At 36.4% G+C, this 18,341-nt stretch overlaps 1 protein-coding gene across 3 annotated transcripts in view; it reads right to left on the bottom strand.

Moving 5' to 3' along the window:
* Positions 1 to 18,341, bottom strand: part of Plcb1 (phospholipase C beta 1) — a 707,068-nt gene that overhangs the window by 135,028 nt on the left and 553,699 nt on the right. For all 3 annotated transcript variants that reach the window (XM_076851538.2, XM_076851540.2, XM_076851539.2), the window contains 7 exons: positions 14,203 to 14,270; positions 11,895 to 11,991; positions 9,536 to 9,620; positions 7,809 to 7,933; positions 4,784 to 4,938; positions 2,165 to 2,329; positions 1,242 to 1,341 (listed from right to left, as the gene is read on the bottom strand). In XM_076851538.2, the coding sequence (XP_076707653.2) occupies positions 1,242 to 1,341; positions 2,165 to 2,329; positions 4,784 to 4,938; positions 7,809 to 7,933; positions 9,536 to 9,620; positions 11,895 to 11,991; positions 14,203 to 14,270 (795 nt within the window). The remainder of the gene's footprint in view (positions 1 to 1,241; positions 1,342 to 2,164; positions 2,330 to 4,783; positions 4,939 to 7,808; positions 7,934 to 9,535; positions 9,621 to 11,894; positions 11,992 to 14,202; positions 14,271 to 18,341) is intronic.

Below are 18,341 nucleotides of genomic sequence, written 5' to 3' on the forward strand. Positions count from 1 at the left end.
GTGACAACAACACTGTGTATCACATATCGTCTTCACAATGTTAGCTACAGCTATGAACATCTGTGTGACGCAAGGGTTTATTTTAGGTGACTTTGGATGACAAATGGGTCACTTCTTTCTCATATAACTTCGAGTGATGAGGTCTTATTTTCTTCACCAGATAGGAAAAACACTGTTGATTCTGATTTTTCTCCCTTTCTAATCATGTTCTCCCCAAAAAGAGAGAATTTAAAAATGCATGCCACATTTTGAACTATTGGTCCAGATTTGCTCCTTATAGTACAGTTATTCTTGATTTCTTGATTGGGGCACAGTATAGGGTATGCAATGGTCAATGGGATGTTAGCACTGTGGCCCAAGCAGAGGTACAAAATGCATATGTGGAGTGAGACTTGTCCTTTTGCATTCTGGTGATCTTCCAAGAGAAGTCCATACTCTGGGTACCATTGTCCCTTCAGCCTGTACCTCAGAATGAGCACACTTTGAACACACCAGAACCCAATCAATGGCTTGAAGCACGGCTATGTTGCTGAGGCCAGGCTGGATCAACTAAACCTTGTGCAATGGTTTGGATGTGATTTGTCTCCTTCGAATTCATTTGTGGAGCTTGGTCCCCAGTGTGATGATGTGAGAAGTGGTGAGAACTTCAAGAGGCGGAGCCAAGTGGAAGGGTCACTGGGGTTGTGCCCTGAGGAGAGATTAAGATAGTTCTCTGGGACCCTGAATTAGTTCTTGAGAGAGGGTTTTTATAAAAAGAGCAAGTCTGGCTCTACTCAGCTCTCTGGTTTCCTATTTGGCAAGGTGATCTCTCACTCCCAAATGCACATGTCTGCTATGATGCCACCCAGAATTAAATTAGGTCCTCACCAGAGGCAACGTTGATGGGATGATGGGATGCCTGATTTTGTGAGCTAAACAAACCTCTTTTCTTTATAAAGCAGTTTACCTCAGGTATTTTCATTATAGTAGTGATAAAACAGACAAATATACACTGCTAACCTTCAGACTCATGGAGCCAGGAACATAAATACTTACATATAAGCTTCAGATATTTTATTACACATAATTATTATAACAAGAACACATTACAGTGGATCATAAAGACAAGAAACTACTAGATTTAAGTAAATGATCATATAGACCTTTTATATAGCAAAATTACAAAGCCCCAAATAGTTGCTTAAACTGGTGATTTTTTTTTTATAGTTTTGATAAGGAGCTTCTCACCACATTATCCATACCTGGCCGAATGGCTTGTACTGGCAAGATGCGGTGGCCAATAAATTTACCTCCTTCTTCATAAACGGCTATCCTCAAACAGGCCAGAGAAGGAAGAACCACCTGAAGGCATAAAAAAGAAAAAAGAAAAAAAAATCACACTGGGTGACAAGAACTGGTTGACATTCCAAGAAAGAAGTAGGTCCTGGTTTTCCAAAGCCAAGTTGAAGTTAATACTTAGCTCATTTAGATAAAAAGTTAAACTCTTGTCCCAGAAGTTAGATTTTCAGAAGGAAAGGACATGGGTTGACAATAGTTGGGCTCCATTCATGTTTTGTCACCTCCCTTCCAGTGAGGGATGTGTACAAACCAGGCTGTTTTCTTTGCACATGAACATTTTTAATGTGAGAAATGAGAAAAATTCTCTGTTTAAATACGGCTAATGGTCTTGGTATTGTGTATTTAGTTTCCTGTTTTCAAAATCCAATTGCTTTGTAAACTTCTGAATCGTCAAATTAACCAGAAGTACTTGATTATTTTATTTTTTTCCCTCAGTAGAAACACATCAAAAACACAGTGTTGTGGGCTGGGGTTGTGGCTCAGGGGTACAGCGCTCACCTGGCACATGTGAGGCACTGGGTTCGAGCCTCAGCACCACATAAACATAAATAAATAAAATAAAGGTATGTGTCCAACTACAACTAAAAAAAAAAAAATTAAACACAAAAACACAGTATTGTGTCAAGAATACAAGGACTCTCTCCCCCGCCCCACTTTTTGGTACTGGGGATTAAACCCAGGGGTGCTTTACTACATCCCCAGCCCTTTTCCCTTTTTAATTTGAGACAGCGTCTCCCTAAATTGCTGAGGCTGACCTCCAACTAGCAATCCTCCCATTTCAGCCTCCTGAGTCACTGGGATTACAGAGTGTACCACTGAGACCCACCTTTTTGAACACAATTGGCTCTTCTTCCCAGACAGGATTTACAGCATTCCCTTGGGAAGTCTTGGTCTTGAATGCCTTCCTCCTGGTGTCCACAGGCAAACCAAACATATCCACTTCAACATAAGTCCCAACTTTCTTATCAGAAAGAAACTGACCTGAAATAATCTAGACAACAAACATCAAAAAATACATCTTGAAAAATGAGTAGCAAAGATACAAGATGCATTTTAAAGGGGGGTACAAATGCTGCTGCAGAATGTTAAATTATAAGCAGAATGAAACAGAAACAAGATTAGCAATATGAATTTCTCTTAAGAAGCTGGTGGAGGAATAATGACCGTGGAAAAGCTTAGGAGTCAACCTAAGACAGAATAGTGTAGAAGGAATAAATAAGCAATATCTACCATGAACCATCAAGAGCAGTTGATCATGACCTCTAACCTCACCCAGTTAGCCATCTGCACAATGGCGGGCATTCTTTGCTTAACTAAAGAACTAACCAACATTGTGGTGTTAAAGGAGGTTTTAAGGTTACATATTCATATAATGTCTCCCAAGTCTGCCCCTTTTTCTAACCGAGTTGTCCAAATCTGAGGGATCTATCATTAAGGTTAATGGAGACAAAGAAGATGTGTCTGCTCTATACCAGAAAGAGGAACAGCAGCAGGAGGCAAGAGATAATGGAGCAAAGCTGATACATTTGGATTGTGTTTGGAACACAGTTGCTGGTCCGTCAAGAGCTTTCTGAGCTCAGTCCTTGAAAGGGGTCAGAATTTCCAAGATTAGGGCTGAGTCAGAGGTCAGACACAATGGTGGAATGGGAATAGTCATCAGAGGCTGCATAAAGTTAAAGTTGGCGACATGCTGATGAGGTCAGAGATTCTGAACAAGTGAGAGAGAAAGTCATTCAGAAGGCTCTCTGAACTGGTTCTGGGACCATCCATTCTCCCTGAATGTTCTCTCTGGCTCAAGTGCACAGGATCTGCTAGGGATAATCTCTCTGTTCAACCTGAGGTTCCACATGAGAACTACTCAGCAGGCTTTTTTGAGTTTGAAACTTCCAAGTGATGTGAGTCCCACTGGGAATACAGATGCACCAAGGAGTTTGGACGCTTATGCAGTTTGACCAAAGCAGATGCCTAAAGTAAATTAAGGGCATTAAAACACAGTGTTTGTGTCAGCAAAATAGGTGGGTTTATAAGTCCATTCTGGAACTATGAAGATCAAAATAAAGGTATGAGTGACAGATACGAGCTGCATGCAGGTCGAGCTGTACTGTTTTAGGTAGGAAGGACTCCACTGCATTGTGGTCTGTCCCAGAGCAATATCTCCTCTGGAGATGGGAGCAGCAGGTTACAAATGCCTGGGCCTCCACTACTTCTTTAACACTCACTTTCCTGCCTCTGTGTCATTATTTTATAATTGCTTGTTCTGTCACAGTAGGATTTTCAAAACAAAATAAATAAGCAAGAAAACATGAAATAGGATGATTCTATAAACCAGGCAAAAACATTAGTTTGACTCAGTTATAACAAGCATTGACAAGGATTCTAAAAATAGCATTTTATGAGCATGAGAGGCTTCTGAGTTTATCTTAATCACACGGGGTGGGAATTTGACATCCTCTGCTGAAAAGAATTTCCTAAAATAAATATAATCATGAAGCTCAAGTTGTGCCAACTTCACTCTTGGTTTAAGGGGGTTTGTAATAACTTCAAAAGACAAAATATTTCACTGAAATTTTATTTTAAATCTTTGATATAAAATGAAAGAAGTTTTGGAGGAAAAGGGGGATTGGTTGCTTAGATTAGATAGAAATTAGTGTAATTGTGATAAGATCTCTTTTTACATAGTCTTCAAATGCCTTGGTTCAAGTTCAATCTGAAAATTGCATTTTGTGCAATGAAAGTCTCTTAGTTCCAGAGTTATTTAGTAAAACATAAAATAAATGATACTTTAAAAGAGCAAACAAAATTCTAGCTTTTTTTTTTTTTTTACGAATTCATGTAAAAACTTCTTTATAAAAATAAACTTCTCTTTCATAGTATTAAAAACATTTTCTGACAGCTCAAAAAAATATCTTCTGTAACATCTATTTCAAAAACCGAAGAAAGCGCTTTTGGAATTAATTTTTTTGGATCAGATATATATATATGCTTAAGTAACCCTTTAAGATTATTATTGTGAATTTTAAAAGGACTGAATGGTATGGTAAAAATTTTTTAAAAAAACATGTTAACCTGAAAGCTTCTGTTTAATATTTAATAACTTAGAGGATTTTTTCCCCTTTAATTTTGCTCAGGAACTAGTAAGAACTAGTAGGGGCAGGGAAACACCTGAACTCTTCCATTTGGGTCACTAATTTTCATGTAAATTTCATGGGTTATTTACATCAAAAGAGCATTGGCCATGGTGGGTCTCACTAGTTCATTTGATTGGACCCTAATAAGATTCATGTGTCCTGTGAAAATTTCTCATGAAAATTTGATACTTAAAAGGAAAAACCTGTAGAAAGGAAGTACAGCATTTACTAGTTATTAAATATTTAATGACTAAACAACTTCTTTATGCAAAATAGATGATATTTAAGACCTTTGTTAGGGACAAGGGTGTCCATACCTTGACAGATAAAGTGTTGGCCACTATCCCATCAACGATGCCTTCCGTAAAAGGATCAAAATGCTTATCCGGCCTCCTCATGAACTCTGGCTTCAACCTGTAGCCACTCTTCCCATTGTATTCATACATGCCCATGTTGATTTGCATTGCCAGGTCTAAATAATCAAAAATACAAAACTCGCTGTGAAAGTATTTATGTTAGCAATGAGAAAGTAAGACAGGGAAGTAAGATTTATTATAGCACACTTTGGTAACTGTTCTCTTTAACCAAAGAAATAGTTATTCATTGTGAAAATGAGGATAACAATGTATGGGAAAAAAATCCAGCTGTAATCTCCAGACCCAGAGACAACACTATCAACAGATTGGTTTATAATCTTTTTTCTACTTCAAATGTATTTTTATTACAATATGTCAATTCCATTTAATATTTCGCTGCTTTAATTGTGATAGCTATATAAATTCCCTAGAGTAGATATTTTGGGCACGTTTATATTTCTTCTAATTTTCACCATTACATATAATATTTTGATGAACATCATTGTGGTAAAATCTTTGAATACTTAATGATTTTCCTAGGAGTAGAATTTATGGACAAAAGATGTGCACATTGGAAAAGTTTTTCCTGATAATTTTGCTTAAAGTGCCCTTCTGCGAGCTTAGACCGATTTATACTCCTCTAAGTAAATTTTTGATGCTGGAATTCTCTATATATTTTCACTGATAGGGTATGTTATAATGTTTTGTTTTTTAATTTATAAGAAAAATTTCCTCTTTAAAGTTTTCATTTCTATAATTAACTTATAATCAATATTTGATTATACATTCTCTCTTTTCCAGTAGATAAAGGTCACTGATGAAAGTTTTCCTAATATTCAATCAGTACCATCAAATAAACATTCACACTTACTGCAGTTGCTGGTGAAAAAAAACCAAAAACCAAAACAAAAAAAGTTGGAAGGCCAGCACTGTAGCTCAGTGGTAGAGCACTTGCCTAACATGCATGAGACCTCCTAGTTCCCCAAATATCATAAAATAATAAACTCATAAGGAATCTGGGAAGCTGTCACTGGTTGGTATTATCTGAGTCATGATTCATTTCTACTGATGTGGACAATAATGAGGGGATGATGGAATTATTTCAAAGCTCTGTGTAACAAATCATTATTAAAGCAGGGAAAATAAGTGAAAATTTACCTCTCATTTTATTAAACTTTTATAATTATGATACAAAAATCAGACAAAGTACTGAGGGAGAGAGAGAGAAATAATAGGTCTATCATATTTAAAAAAAAAATTTAACTCCAAAAGCCTAAGGAATTACATTGGCCAGTCATATGGTCTAATAAATAAAATACAATAAGCAATTAGAGTTTATCTTAGGAACAAAAGAATAATTACATGTTAGGAGGCCTATTAAGAGAATTGCTTATATTAATGAATATATGATCATATCAATTGTTGGCCAAGAGAAATATATTAGCATTTAACATAAATTCCTAAACTACTGTTGGTCAATTAGGACACATGTATACTTCTTTAGGATTTTAAAGACTATCTGTCACAAAATCATAACCCAAATCATATTCGATAGCATAACAACATTAAAAGTCCTCCAAGTATCAGGATGAAGAAGAAGATGCCCACTCCCAATGTTATCATTTAATATTATCTAGAATGATCAGCATAAAGCAATAAGGAGTAGAGGAAATTAGATGTGATTAAATTGCTGTGTTTGTGCGTCTGAGAAGACAAATTTATTGCCCAAAATAGGCTATTTTAAAAGCTTAGGAAAATGATCACTTATAAAATATATATAAAATAAGTATACAAATATCAATAATTAGGAATAATATGTTAAAATGCAATTTTAAAATAAGGAAAAAGATTTCATCTAAAGGAACTAGACCTCTAATGAGGGCTACCAATTTTACTGAGGGTGTTAATATAAGATTTTTAAAAATAAAGAGTGAAACATTCTTTTTGTGAGAGGAAAACATAAAATTAAAAATATCAGTTTTCTTCAGATGAATTTATAACTTTAGATTTTAATAGAAATCTTTTTAATGGTTAGAGGGAAACATGATTCAATTAAACCAAATTCATTTAGAAAAGTAATTCCATAGGCAATACCAAGAGAAGAAATAAAAATTAATAGCAATGACAAATTGTCACTTCCAGGTAGTAAGCCATGTCCTTTAACATAATAAAAAATGAATTATTGCATCTGGGAAGGCAGACAAATTTGTTAATAGAAAAGCTATAAAGTGAAAAAATGGATTTAAATTAAAAAAAAAAAGGTCACATTGATTGCTTAATTCCAATTCAGTGGGGTAATTCTATTTTTTTTTTTTAGATATTTTTATTGAAGAACTATAACTATAGATAATAGTAGGATTTATTTTGATACATTCATACATCTGCATGATATAATGTGCTTAAGTTCCTGCTCTAGTACCTCCCCCTAACCTTCCTCTACTCTACAAGTCTCCGTGTATTTTCATGAGATATTTTCTTTTTTCCACGTTTCCTCTCTAGTTTCCACATGAGAGAAACCATATGACCTTTGACTTTCTGAGTCTAGCTTATTTCATTTAATAAGATGTTCTCTGGTTCCATTCATTTTCTTGCAAAAGTCATAATTTCATTCTTCTTTATGGCTGAGTAACCCTCCATGGGGTATGTGTATCACATTTTCTTTATCCTGGTAATGGACACCTAGGCTGGTTCACATTGTGAATTGTGCAGCTATACACATGGATGTGCATGTATCCCCTATAGTGTGCTTCTTTAGTTCTTTTGGGTAAATACCAAGGAGTGGTATAGCTGGGTCACATGGTGGTTTCCTTCCTAGATTTTGGAGGAAACTCCATACTGATTTTACTAATTTACAATCCCACCATCAATGTAGAAGTGTTCCTTTTCTCCATATCCTTGCCAGCTTTTATTATTATTTGTATTCTTGGACATTTGAAATGTGGCTTTGAAACAGAACATTTGGATGAGAATAAGCTGTGCTACTTACCCACAGTCTGGAAGTTAAGGGCCACCATCTGACAGCCTGCATTCCAGAAGAGTTGGGGCATGTAGTTGGATGAGTCCACACGTGTTCCTTTTGGATATATTCTGCTCAGCTGCATTTTGTTATATCTGGACCATCATGTTAAGTAGTGAATACAGTAATGAAAACAATGAGTTGGGCTGGGGTTGTTGCTCAGTGGTTAGAGCCCTTGCCTCACAGGTGTGAGGCATTGGGTTCAATCCTCAGGACCACGTTAAAAAAATAAATAAAAATAGATATTTTTAAAGAATAATAAAAAAACACAACAAAACACAATGAGTCCATGGTATAAACTATGAGGGTGATTTCTGCCTTTCTCCATTGGGGAAATGAAATGAACATTGATGATCACACTGGGTTACTGGGTAAACTGTGCAGAAAGCTTTCTCAATGAACAGAACAAGTGTGCTTTTACAAACTCATCATCACCTTTACAGAGCCTTGTGGGTGAAAACCAATGAGGTGGCAAAAATGTCTGAGCCAAAGTCAATGTGATTTTGTGAAAGTTGTTAAGGACAATCTTAATGATTAAGGTCTCCGCAGGAAGCTGTGTTGTGTTAAGTCATGTGAGAAGATGGTATTGTGTTTGGCAGAAGCAGATAATACGAACTGCACAGCTATTTTTGAAATGCTCTCTGCTCCTTTTCTTAACCTTCCCTGGGAATGCTGTTTGCCAAGACTGAGGTCCTCTTTATGATTGATAATGAGGTAAATATAGCACAGAGGTTTCTGACCTTGCTTAATATTGTGGTTCAGTTTCCATGCTGAGAACTGTGTAGTTGTTAAACAATGCACTATCTTGAAAACACAACTGACTAGTTCCAATGACCCAGTGGGGTGGAGGTTAGCTAGAGTTGTGAGCCAGGCAAAATGGGCTGGAATCTTAATTTAGGGACCTGCTAGCACTGTGACCTTGGGTGGGAAAGCTATTTCACTTTTCAGTGTTGTAGTTTCCTCATCTCTAAAGCAGACTTAAAATTCCTACATCACAGGATGTTTGTGAGAATAAAATGGGATAAAACCTTTAACAAAAGATGAATTGCAAAGTCAATAGTGAATACTAATGGTAGTGATTTTTATAGTGTGACTTTACTTGTGGAGTCTACATTTCTTTCCCCTCCTCTTTGATGAGTTTTAAAGGTAACTTTTATTCTAGGAATTGCTTCATGAAATTGAGTTCTTGGAGATAGTTAGCATTGACTTCATGCAAAAATGATTAAAAATCCTGTTTTTATTTTGGTTCATGGATAATGATAAAAATTATATGATGCTAGGTGCAGTGGAGCATACCTACAATCCCAACAACCAGGGAGGCATCACAAGTTCAAGGCCAGCCTTGGACACTTAGCAAGATCCTGTCTTAAAATAAAAATTTTATAAAGGGCTAATCCAAACAGCAACTCATAAAGCTAGAAGGCTATTTCTGTCTAGAGATGAAGAAAAGCAGGACTCACCAAATTGCCACACAACCTTGTGTGGCAACCTTGTAAACTGGGCTTCTCTTACTCCAAAGCCAGTTCTCTGCTATGTCTTCCAGAATACCCTGCTCAGCATTGTATATGAGCTCTGAGACCATTTCTCACTCCCAGGTTACAACAGAAGCCATTTTATGCATCTTTGAGCAAAGAAACAAACAGCGTGTGACCTCAGAGTGGTGTTAATTCCACAGACGTTCGTCAAATCAAGGATACTCCACAAATTCCACCGGAGACTTCGTAAGTTGTTCGAGTCCTTTGGTTTCCACAAAGGAAGACATTTCAAAACTCTTGTTTCTTTCTGAGTTCAACAACAAAAAAGGAGGTTAGAAATAAAAATTCAATGTTATAAATTACAATATCCTTAAAGAGGTAGGTAAATGTTCAGTGACGTGGAAGGCCATGAATTCTCAACATAACTTTCATAGTCAATGTTTTTCAGTGAACTATTTGCCAGTCATAAAAGTTGAGTCTTGCCAGTCCTCTTTTCTATTTATGAACTAGGTGAGGTATACTATTATGGTTGTACAATTTAAGGGCATGAATGAGTTTTAGATGAGTATAGGGTGGCAATGAAAAGTGTTTGATCAAAAGAGCAGTGACCCTGAACTTTTGCTCTAAATCCATTCAGACTGGCTCCTTGGGGCCATTGTTGAGGATGACAAAATATGCCAAGATATACTATCGAAAGGTTCCTGTTAGCACTGACTCTCTCATTCTGACCCACAACATCACCTGCTCTTGACCTTGGAACTACTAATGTGACATCAGAATTATGGTATTTCAAAGCAGAAGGATCCTTGGAGATTTTCCAGTCTTTTGGCCTTATTGTCGGATTAGGTAACAAAGACCAGAGAGGTGAGATGTGCTGAAGATCTCAATATCCTTGAACACGAGAGAGTTATGAAAACAGGTTCAAGGTGAAATTCAGGGCTCCAGTTTGATGGAGAGGAACAAAACTAAGTTATCTCAGTTCAGAAAGACTTGAGAGTCAGTTTCTCCACTGTCTACCCAACTCAAATCAACAGTTATATACAGGACTCAGACAAGAGTGGTGATATGGCTCGAAGCTTTTAAAGCTGAGTGACTTTTGATGACTTTTCCCTCTCTGACACCCCTTCTTAAAATAAAACCTCTTTCTTCTTCCAAAGTCACATTCAGTCTCCTTCCTTATCGGTCTCCCTGATTTTTCCAATTTATCCTCAGGAAAACCTTGGCTTCTCTTATCTTGGTCCATCATAAAATCTAGTTCCATAAGGCTAATTATCTGAAGGGTGGCTGTTAAATAAAATCAAGTCAACATGACCAGTACTTTGTAAATTATGTTTGCCATTTTTCTTCTTTAAAGGTGAAGAAGTGATATGAAACACAAGGAGAAAAGCACGGGTCTTGTTCATCTGATGCTGTCATTAGCTGGTTCTGAAGAATTCAATGCATCTGCTCCATGTCACACTAGTTCCTTGTTAGAAGGTACTAACTATTGAATTAGGAAAATTCATTTTGAAGCCAATGAAAGTTACAGTCACATAAATATAGCTAGGATGCTTCAAATTTAACAACTTGTAAGAAATATCAGTAATTATATGGCATCAGAAAATGTTAAAATGTCTCTGTATAGACTGTATTAAAGTCAAATCTTTGGTGTAGATCTCTAGATACCAAATGGCACTAAGACTCTCAGGGCAAAAATTATACAAATATAAATTTGTTAAAAGACTCTTGGATTTTGATACTTTTTTACAGCGGCCCTTTCTAAGGGGCTACAGTGTTCAAGCAAAATTTCAGTTCCATATAAGCAGCTAGCAAGGCCCAAGAGTTCTCTGAAATTTATGGACTCTTTATGCAAATACGAGGAGCATTTTCATAAAAGGGCTTTCTATCTAGTTAGGAAAAAAAAGATGACTTTTTTCTTTGCATTCACTATAGATGTGTAGTTGGAAGAAGAGAAAACCCAAAGTGATGTGAAGTTAGTTCTATATTCTTTTAAATATATAGACTGTGCTGGACAGAGGGAATCTGAGTGAATGGGTTCTATTTTGAGTTACCGGAGTTGTTCAAGTCCTTCCTACTTCCCTCCTGGGGAGTGGGTAGCTAGTTTATTCAACACCATCCCCTGTACAATGGATGGATCCCATTGTGTTGTTGCAAACCAAAATTGAAGGTAAAACTCTCAATTAAGCTGCCTGTTGAACTAGCAGCTTTTGGAGAACCAAGTATGGACTATAACCCTGTTAAATATTTTAGGGGAACATTATAGAACACTGTATCATATAGTTTTTTAAATATATATAAATGCACAGGGCTGTAGCTGTAGCTCAGTGATAGAGTGCTTACCTAGCATGTCTGGGTCCCTAGGTTCCAACCCTAACCCTTTCCATATATGTAAAACTGTGTATGTGTTCATGCACGTGGTGTGTGTGTGTGAGTATATATATATATTCAATTCATGCTTACAGTCACATCTTCACCAGCCCAGATGATCTCTGTTAAGTCATTATTGTTGATCTAGTGACCTCGTGTTTAAAATATATTCATTTTATGCTACAGGAAGGATTGTAATCCAGGGAAAACTTACTTTTTGAGATTTCAAATGACTCAAACTTGACTGGCTGGATATAGTTCACCAGGTTAGACATCTCCTCTGTGGCCATGGCTTCACTCCCAGCAGTCCCCTGGAAGCAGGAATGAGAAATAAGCAACAATTCCAGAGTCGGCGTTATATAATCAAGGATTATTTTCTCAGGAAAATGGTCAGGTGACTCAAACCAGCATTAAGTCAACCCTCCTCTTTTGAAAATTATTCTTACCAATCAAAATTCATTATAGAAGAAAGAAAAGGCAAGGGAGAATGAGCAGTCCTCATCCAATACATGTGGGTCCAGATGCATTTTGGATTTGGGGGGATTTTGCTATAGTGCATGTATTTAATAAGAGATCTTGGGGAGGGGACCCATTTCTAAACATGGAATTCATTTATGTTTCACATGCACTGGATACATATACAGTAACGGTAATTTTTTTTTTTCAATGCTGGGATCAAACCCAGGGCCTCTTGCATGCCCCCATCACTCAGCTACATCTCTAGTCCTGTTCAATATTATAAATAATTTTCCATGTGAAATAAAATCTCATGGGGTGGAAGCTTCCACCTTTGCATTCATACATGTGGAATGATGCCTGCATTCAAAGAGTTTTGGGTTTTTGGAGCATTTCAGGTTTTGGATTTTCAGATAAGGGAGGGATGCTCAGCCTGAGGGAGGGGAGGCCCTGCTGTGCTGGATGGCTTGTGGTCTGGGCAACAGCATCTCCCCTGAGAGGGATGCGGGATCTCAGCCTCCTCTGCAGGTCTTGGGAATCAGAGTGTGCACATAAACAAGGTGATGTGAATGCACATCAAAGTTTGAAAAACAAGGATACCTTTGATAGAAGATGGTATCTAAGGTGAGTAAATCAAGAACTCAATATACAGTAAGAAAAGTGTTATGTAAGTGACTCCCAGATGAACTAAAATTGTTAATAATGATATAAAAAATACTGTCTTGTGGAAGTGAGTGGGGGTGGGCCAACAGCTTCTGCTTTCCTTCATTAATCTTTCTTACTCCCTCCTTCTTAGTTCCCCAAGTGCCTAACAGAGAAGGAATATAGCATGGTGTAGGATTAATAGCTCAGGATCTAAGACCAGATGGTTGATTTTAAATCCCAAGGACACTAGTATGAAGCTATTCCATCTTGGACAAGTTACTCAACTGCTCTGTACCTCAGTTTACTTATTTGTAAAATAGGATAAAACCAGTCCCTATTGTACATAGGATTTTTGTAATTATTAACAAGTTAATTTATGTTAAGGAGCTCAGAACAGAGCTTGGCACACAGTAAAATCTCATGTTACTTTAGCTATTATTGGCTATTGTCCATCCTTTGATATAGATTTTAATAAAGAAGAAAATCAGTATTGGAATATCAGCACAAGACAGGCCTCTATAAACTGATATATTTTCTCCTATTTGTAGAAGATAAAATGTAGAGAGATAAGGCTTCTTTTGAAAAGGCCAGTAGAAACATTTAGGATAAATGTCCATTGGGAAATATTCATTTGTAAATGCACAGTTTTTAAATGATTCAGAAGTACTGAAAAAGATAAATACACAATTTAAATTATTTTCAGGCAGATATATTTTACCGGGCATTGTAACAGTTCCTCTCAAAAATTAAGTTGAAATTTTGTTGGGGAACATAACAAAGCAGATATTTAGACTAAGCTGGGGGTGGGGGTGGGGGATGCATGGGATGAACATTAGAGCCCACAAGTTTGGGAACAGCCTGGGCAACATAGTGAGATCTGTCTCAAAAAAAATATTAGATTTTATTAATGGAAATTATTATAAGAGAAAGAACACCAAGTAAGAACAATTACTTGTTATTTATTTTAAGTAAACTCTAAAGATGCAAGTACTAAGACAAAGACCCTCTAACACATCTGAAAGAAGATTCACTGCAGACCTTTTTCCCAAAGCTTCTGTCATAACAAAATTCTAACATTCTAATAGATTTGTCTCTGAATTGCCTCTAGGATCGATGTAATTAATATTTCTGAGCTGATGAGGTTACTTGGGATGTTTAAGCTTATATCAACAGATTTCTCTAGTGGTTCCAAAATCACCACAATGAAATTAATGCTACATCTCTGAATATTCCTCCAAGCCCCATAACTTCTCTGGACTTGGAACAGTTTGACAACACATTTAGTAGCCTCAAAAATTTAAGCCGGCTGTTGGATGTCATGCATTTATTCTTTCTGCCACTAGATGGCAGAAGGTGACTATGAAATATATCCAGGAGCCTACACTTGGTCCGACAAGTGGGAGAACCCAGTCTTTACCCACCTCATCCATTGAAGATTTTTTACAGTCATCATCATCGTCATCATCATCACTTTCGGTATCAGCTTCCCCTGTCAAATTTTAATAACAGATCATGACGTCAACATTCTCAAGTTCAAAGCACTTGTCAACAAATGTACTAACAAAAATTGATTAGAGGGTTTCCTTGGAAATTGGCTTCTTGGTTTCTTTTTATTTTTAAATTTTTTTTTTGTTGTTGTTATCATTATTATTTTAGGAATTTAAACTTTATTAGTTACAGAGACTAATCCTAACATTTTAATATAGATTTTTTTCCTAAATTTTTTTTGGGAATAAAATTCCCTTTAAATTTCCAAGCTCTATAAAAATGGAATCTCAACATTTTTTCTCTGTTTTTTTTTTTTTTTTTTAATATGGCATCATATACAGTTTTCCTTCTTAAACACATGGATCCTATTTTGGGGTATACATGCTCTCTCAGGGATGTTAAACTCTATGACCCTAAATTATCCCCTTTTTATTTGTCTCTCCTTTTCTAAGCCCAGGCCCTTTCATGGAAGGTTTGACCAGTACATGGTTTAGCGACCTTATGTCAACCTTCTCCAGGGATACAGGGGACCTCACAGATGCAAAGAAGGATTTATGAATGAGGGCAGGAACTTGGGGTGACGGTAGCACACATGAAAACCAAAAAGTACCCACCACACTCTAGAATTTGTCTGCAAAGCTTCTCTAATAGCTGTATTTTCATAGAAACAATGCATATATCTTAGAAAATGGTGATGTTCTGTTTCAAAGGGCAGGATAAAATTAGTGAGCACTACAAAATCATTCTGATTGAAAGTCAAATCCAGACCTAATTCAATGTCATATTTAGCTAATATAAAAGGTCATGTCCGTGTATTTCCCTCCCTGAAGATTTAAAAGTCTTTTTCAAGGTAAAATATGCATACTTGTTTGAAACATGACATTATTCTATATCTGCTGGATTCAGTAATGCTCAGTAATATCATTTGTGTAAAAATATTTCTAAGTAAAAAGTCAAGAAAATATAGTTCTAAATCCATTTGACTACTTTTAGGGCTCACAGAATGCAATGGCAAAATTATGTCAGTAGATGGCAGTATGAGCTCAATAATGGGGCAACCTGCTTTGCCAAGTACATGTCTTTTGAAAGTTATAGGCCCTACTCAATCTATGTAAATGCCACAATGCCCACAGCTGTGACCTCCAAAAAGCTCATAAATTTTTCCCTTAGTTGAGGAAGTTCAATCAATTACTGAAGATAGTAGTGAGGAAAGTATTCATTACTTATCTGTAAAAGGGAAAGATTTCTGGTACCAACAAGGGTTATTTATGGCTTATTTCTTAAAGCCTTATAAAACCACTTTATGACGCCAATATTGTGTTAATAAGGTGAATCGATTACACTTTGCAAAGAAAATGTATCCTTTTATATTAGAAACACGTTCTTTTAGGAGATTACCATTTAAATGTTTTTTATATTCAAGTTTGGCCCCCAAGTTGTTCTTATTACTACTTTTTTTTAATTAGAGAGGGGATTCTTTTAATCAAGCAAACTGAAAAGATGTTTGGCAGAGTCTTTTACAAAATGTTTCATGGGACACAATAATACACCAGTCACTGCAATACCCAATCAGGTCATTCTTTTGTTTCTGTGGGAAATAATTTGTTTCTCTCTACTATAAGAGAAAGGACTTGGTTTTTCCTTCATAGGTTAAGTTTTTTAAACTTATTTACTTGTATTTATCTTTAAAACTGATACATAGCGATTGTACATATTTATGGGGTTCCCTGATAAGTTTTTGGAGAAGCCTCAGAGGAATCTTATTAAACTATATTGATCTTAGTTCTCTAAGACAAGTTTCCTGGCAGAGGGCAGACTCCTGAAAGTCCTCTGGCTAATACAGGCTGTGATAAGTAAATTAGTCTTGAAATAAGATCTATTTCATGTTTTTCAAGTAACTTGAGTTCCCAATACTCTGAACATCTACAAACCAAATGGCAAATTAGCAGTAGTCTTTTATGCAGGGGCCTACCTACCTATTAACATGTCCAAAAATTTCCATTGAAATAAATAATGATTGCACAACAGACCAGGGACTAGCTTAGGGAATCTACCAAATTACTAACAGATTGCTGCTCTTACTCTGTATTAAGCAATAATGTTCATGGCCTGTAAAAATCGTTACTTGTGTAATGCAGCTAGTTAATAAGAGGAGGAGAGAGAACTGGTAGTAGGAAATGCAGATGGTTAAAACAAACAAAAAAAAAACTAAGCACCCACATACTGAGGAAGACACAGCCTGCTTCCTAGCATTCAAGGGACAAAGGTATTTTAGGAAATAGGCAGCCTCTAAAGACAATCATTTCAAAACTTCAAAAAGAACATTTTTATTGAGAATAAAGGTTATTTTTGTAAAACAAATCAGAATTGTGCAATAATGTTTGAAACACACATGCAAGAGCTCCAAAACAAAAACCCTTTCAAAGAATTATATCATGTCGACTGATAAGGATATTCATCTAAACAATACAAGGCATTGGCCATTAAGACAGGAAAATATGAGAAAAGATAAGTCAGAGTCTTGACCAACCTTTTTTTTTTCCCTCCCTGATTGCCCTGGAGTTGATATTTTAATGTCCACATTGTTTTCTAATCTCTTAATTAATGTGTGATAGGAACATAGAAACGTGCCCATACGGTATGTGTGCAGTGCAATGAATTTTCACCAAATAAAGATGTCTGAGTAACCAGCATCCAGACCAAGAAAATACCACCCAGCCTCCAGAGGCCTCCTGGGCTCACTTCCAGCAATTTTTTTTCCAAGGGTTACCACTACCCTAGCTTCTAACATCCCAGATTAGTTTTGCCTGTGTTTGTCCTTTGCATAGATGGAATCCTATAGCGAATACGTTCTTGTATTTGACTTTTTTTGCTCAACATATGTTTATAACATCATATTTTATATATAGCCATAGATCATTCTCATGGATGCATACAATTCTTTTGTGTGGACACAGTATGATTTATTAATTTGTTGATGGACATTTGATTGGTTTCCAGTGTTTTGCTATTTTTTATTTATTTTTTTAAATCATGCTACTATAAGTAATTCTGGCACATGCCTCTTGGTAAACATAAATATGCATTTCTGACAGGTGTTTATCTAGAAATCTTGAACCCTGAGGTAAGTGGTAATGTGTATGTTCATCTTTTGCAGATAAAATGAATAATTTTTTTCAGTGTAATGGTACCAAAGTTAAACTTTTCTTTCTTTCTTTCTTTTTTTTTAAGGGAGTAGGGCCATTCTGGGGATGGGACCCAGGATCTTCTGTACACACTGAGCAAGGACTCTACTGCTGAGCTACACTCAGCATGTTAAACTTTTAGCTAAAGAACTTCCTAAAGCAAGTTTCAAGTTTTCTCCATTCATCACCCTCCAAGCTGGAAGGTCTTTATGGTGCACTGTAAGACGGTTGAGACTGATTGAACTTGGAAAATAAAGTAGATGAAATGACAAATCATCCCAAAGAAACAAGCAACCACTTCCAATTCTTTCCTCATCAACCACAAAAAAATTCATTTCAACCTAAATTTAAAAGGAAAAGGAACGATAATAGGCATGGCTTAGTAGCTTTGATAGGTAATGTAAGCAATTTTGCCATTTCACATTTTTAGAAAGCCTCTGTAAGACATGGAAAATTGAGACATCAGGAGGCTTCACTGGATCATCAATGAGAATGTCTTTGCTCAGTATCTCATCTACAGTCCTGTGTTAATGTGTCCCTTAAGAAGCTTATCATGTGGTCACAACAAAGATGACCTGGCTAATGTGGAAGCTGGAATAATGTCCTCCCAAAGAATGTCTTATCCTGCCAATACACTAACTTTGCAGAAAAAAAAAAAAAGGACTTTGCAGATAAGTTAAATGAAAGGATGGGGGGATTATCCTGGGATTTTCTGGGTGGGTCTGACATAATGACATGACTCTTTAAAAGCAGAGGACACTTCCCAGCAGTGGCCGCAGGGACCGGTCACTACAGAGGAGATGAAACATTGCTCTCTTTGAGGCTAGGGGAGGGGGCTCTGAGTCAGTAAATGTGGGAGGCCGCTAGGAGGTGGAAAAGCAAAGAAA

This window comes from Callospermophilus lateralis, chromosome 3, assembly GCF_048772815.1.
Source record: "Callospermophilus lateralis isolate mCalLat2 chromosome 3, mCalLat2.hap1, whole genome shotgun sequence".
In the NCBI taxonomy this organism is placed as follows: Eukaryota; Metazoa; Chordata; class Mammalia; order Rodentia; family Sciuridae; genus Callospermophilus; species Callospermophilus lateralis.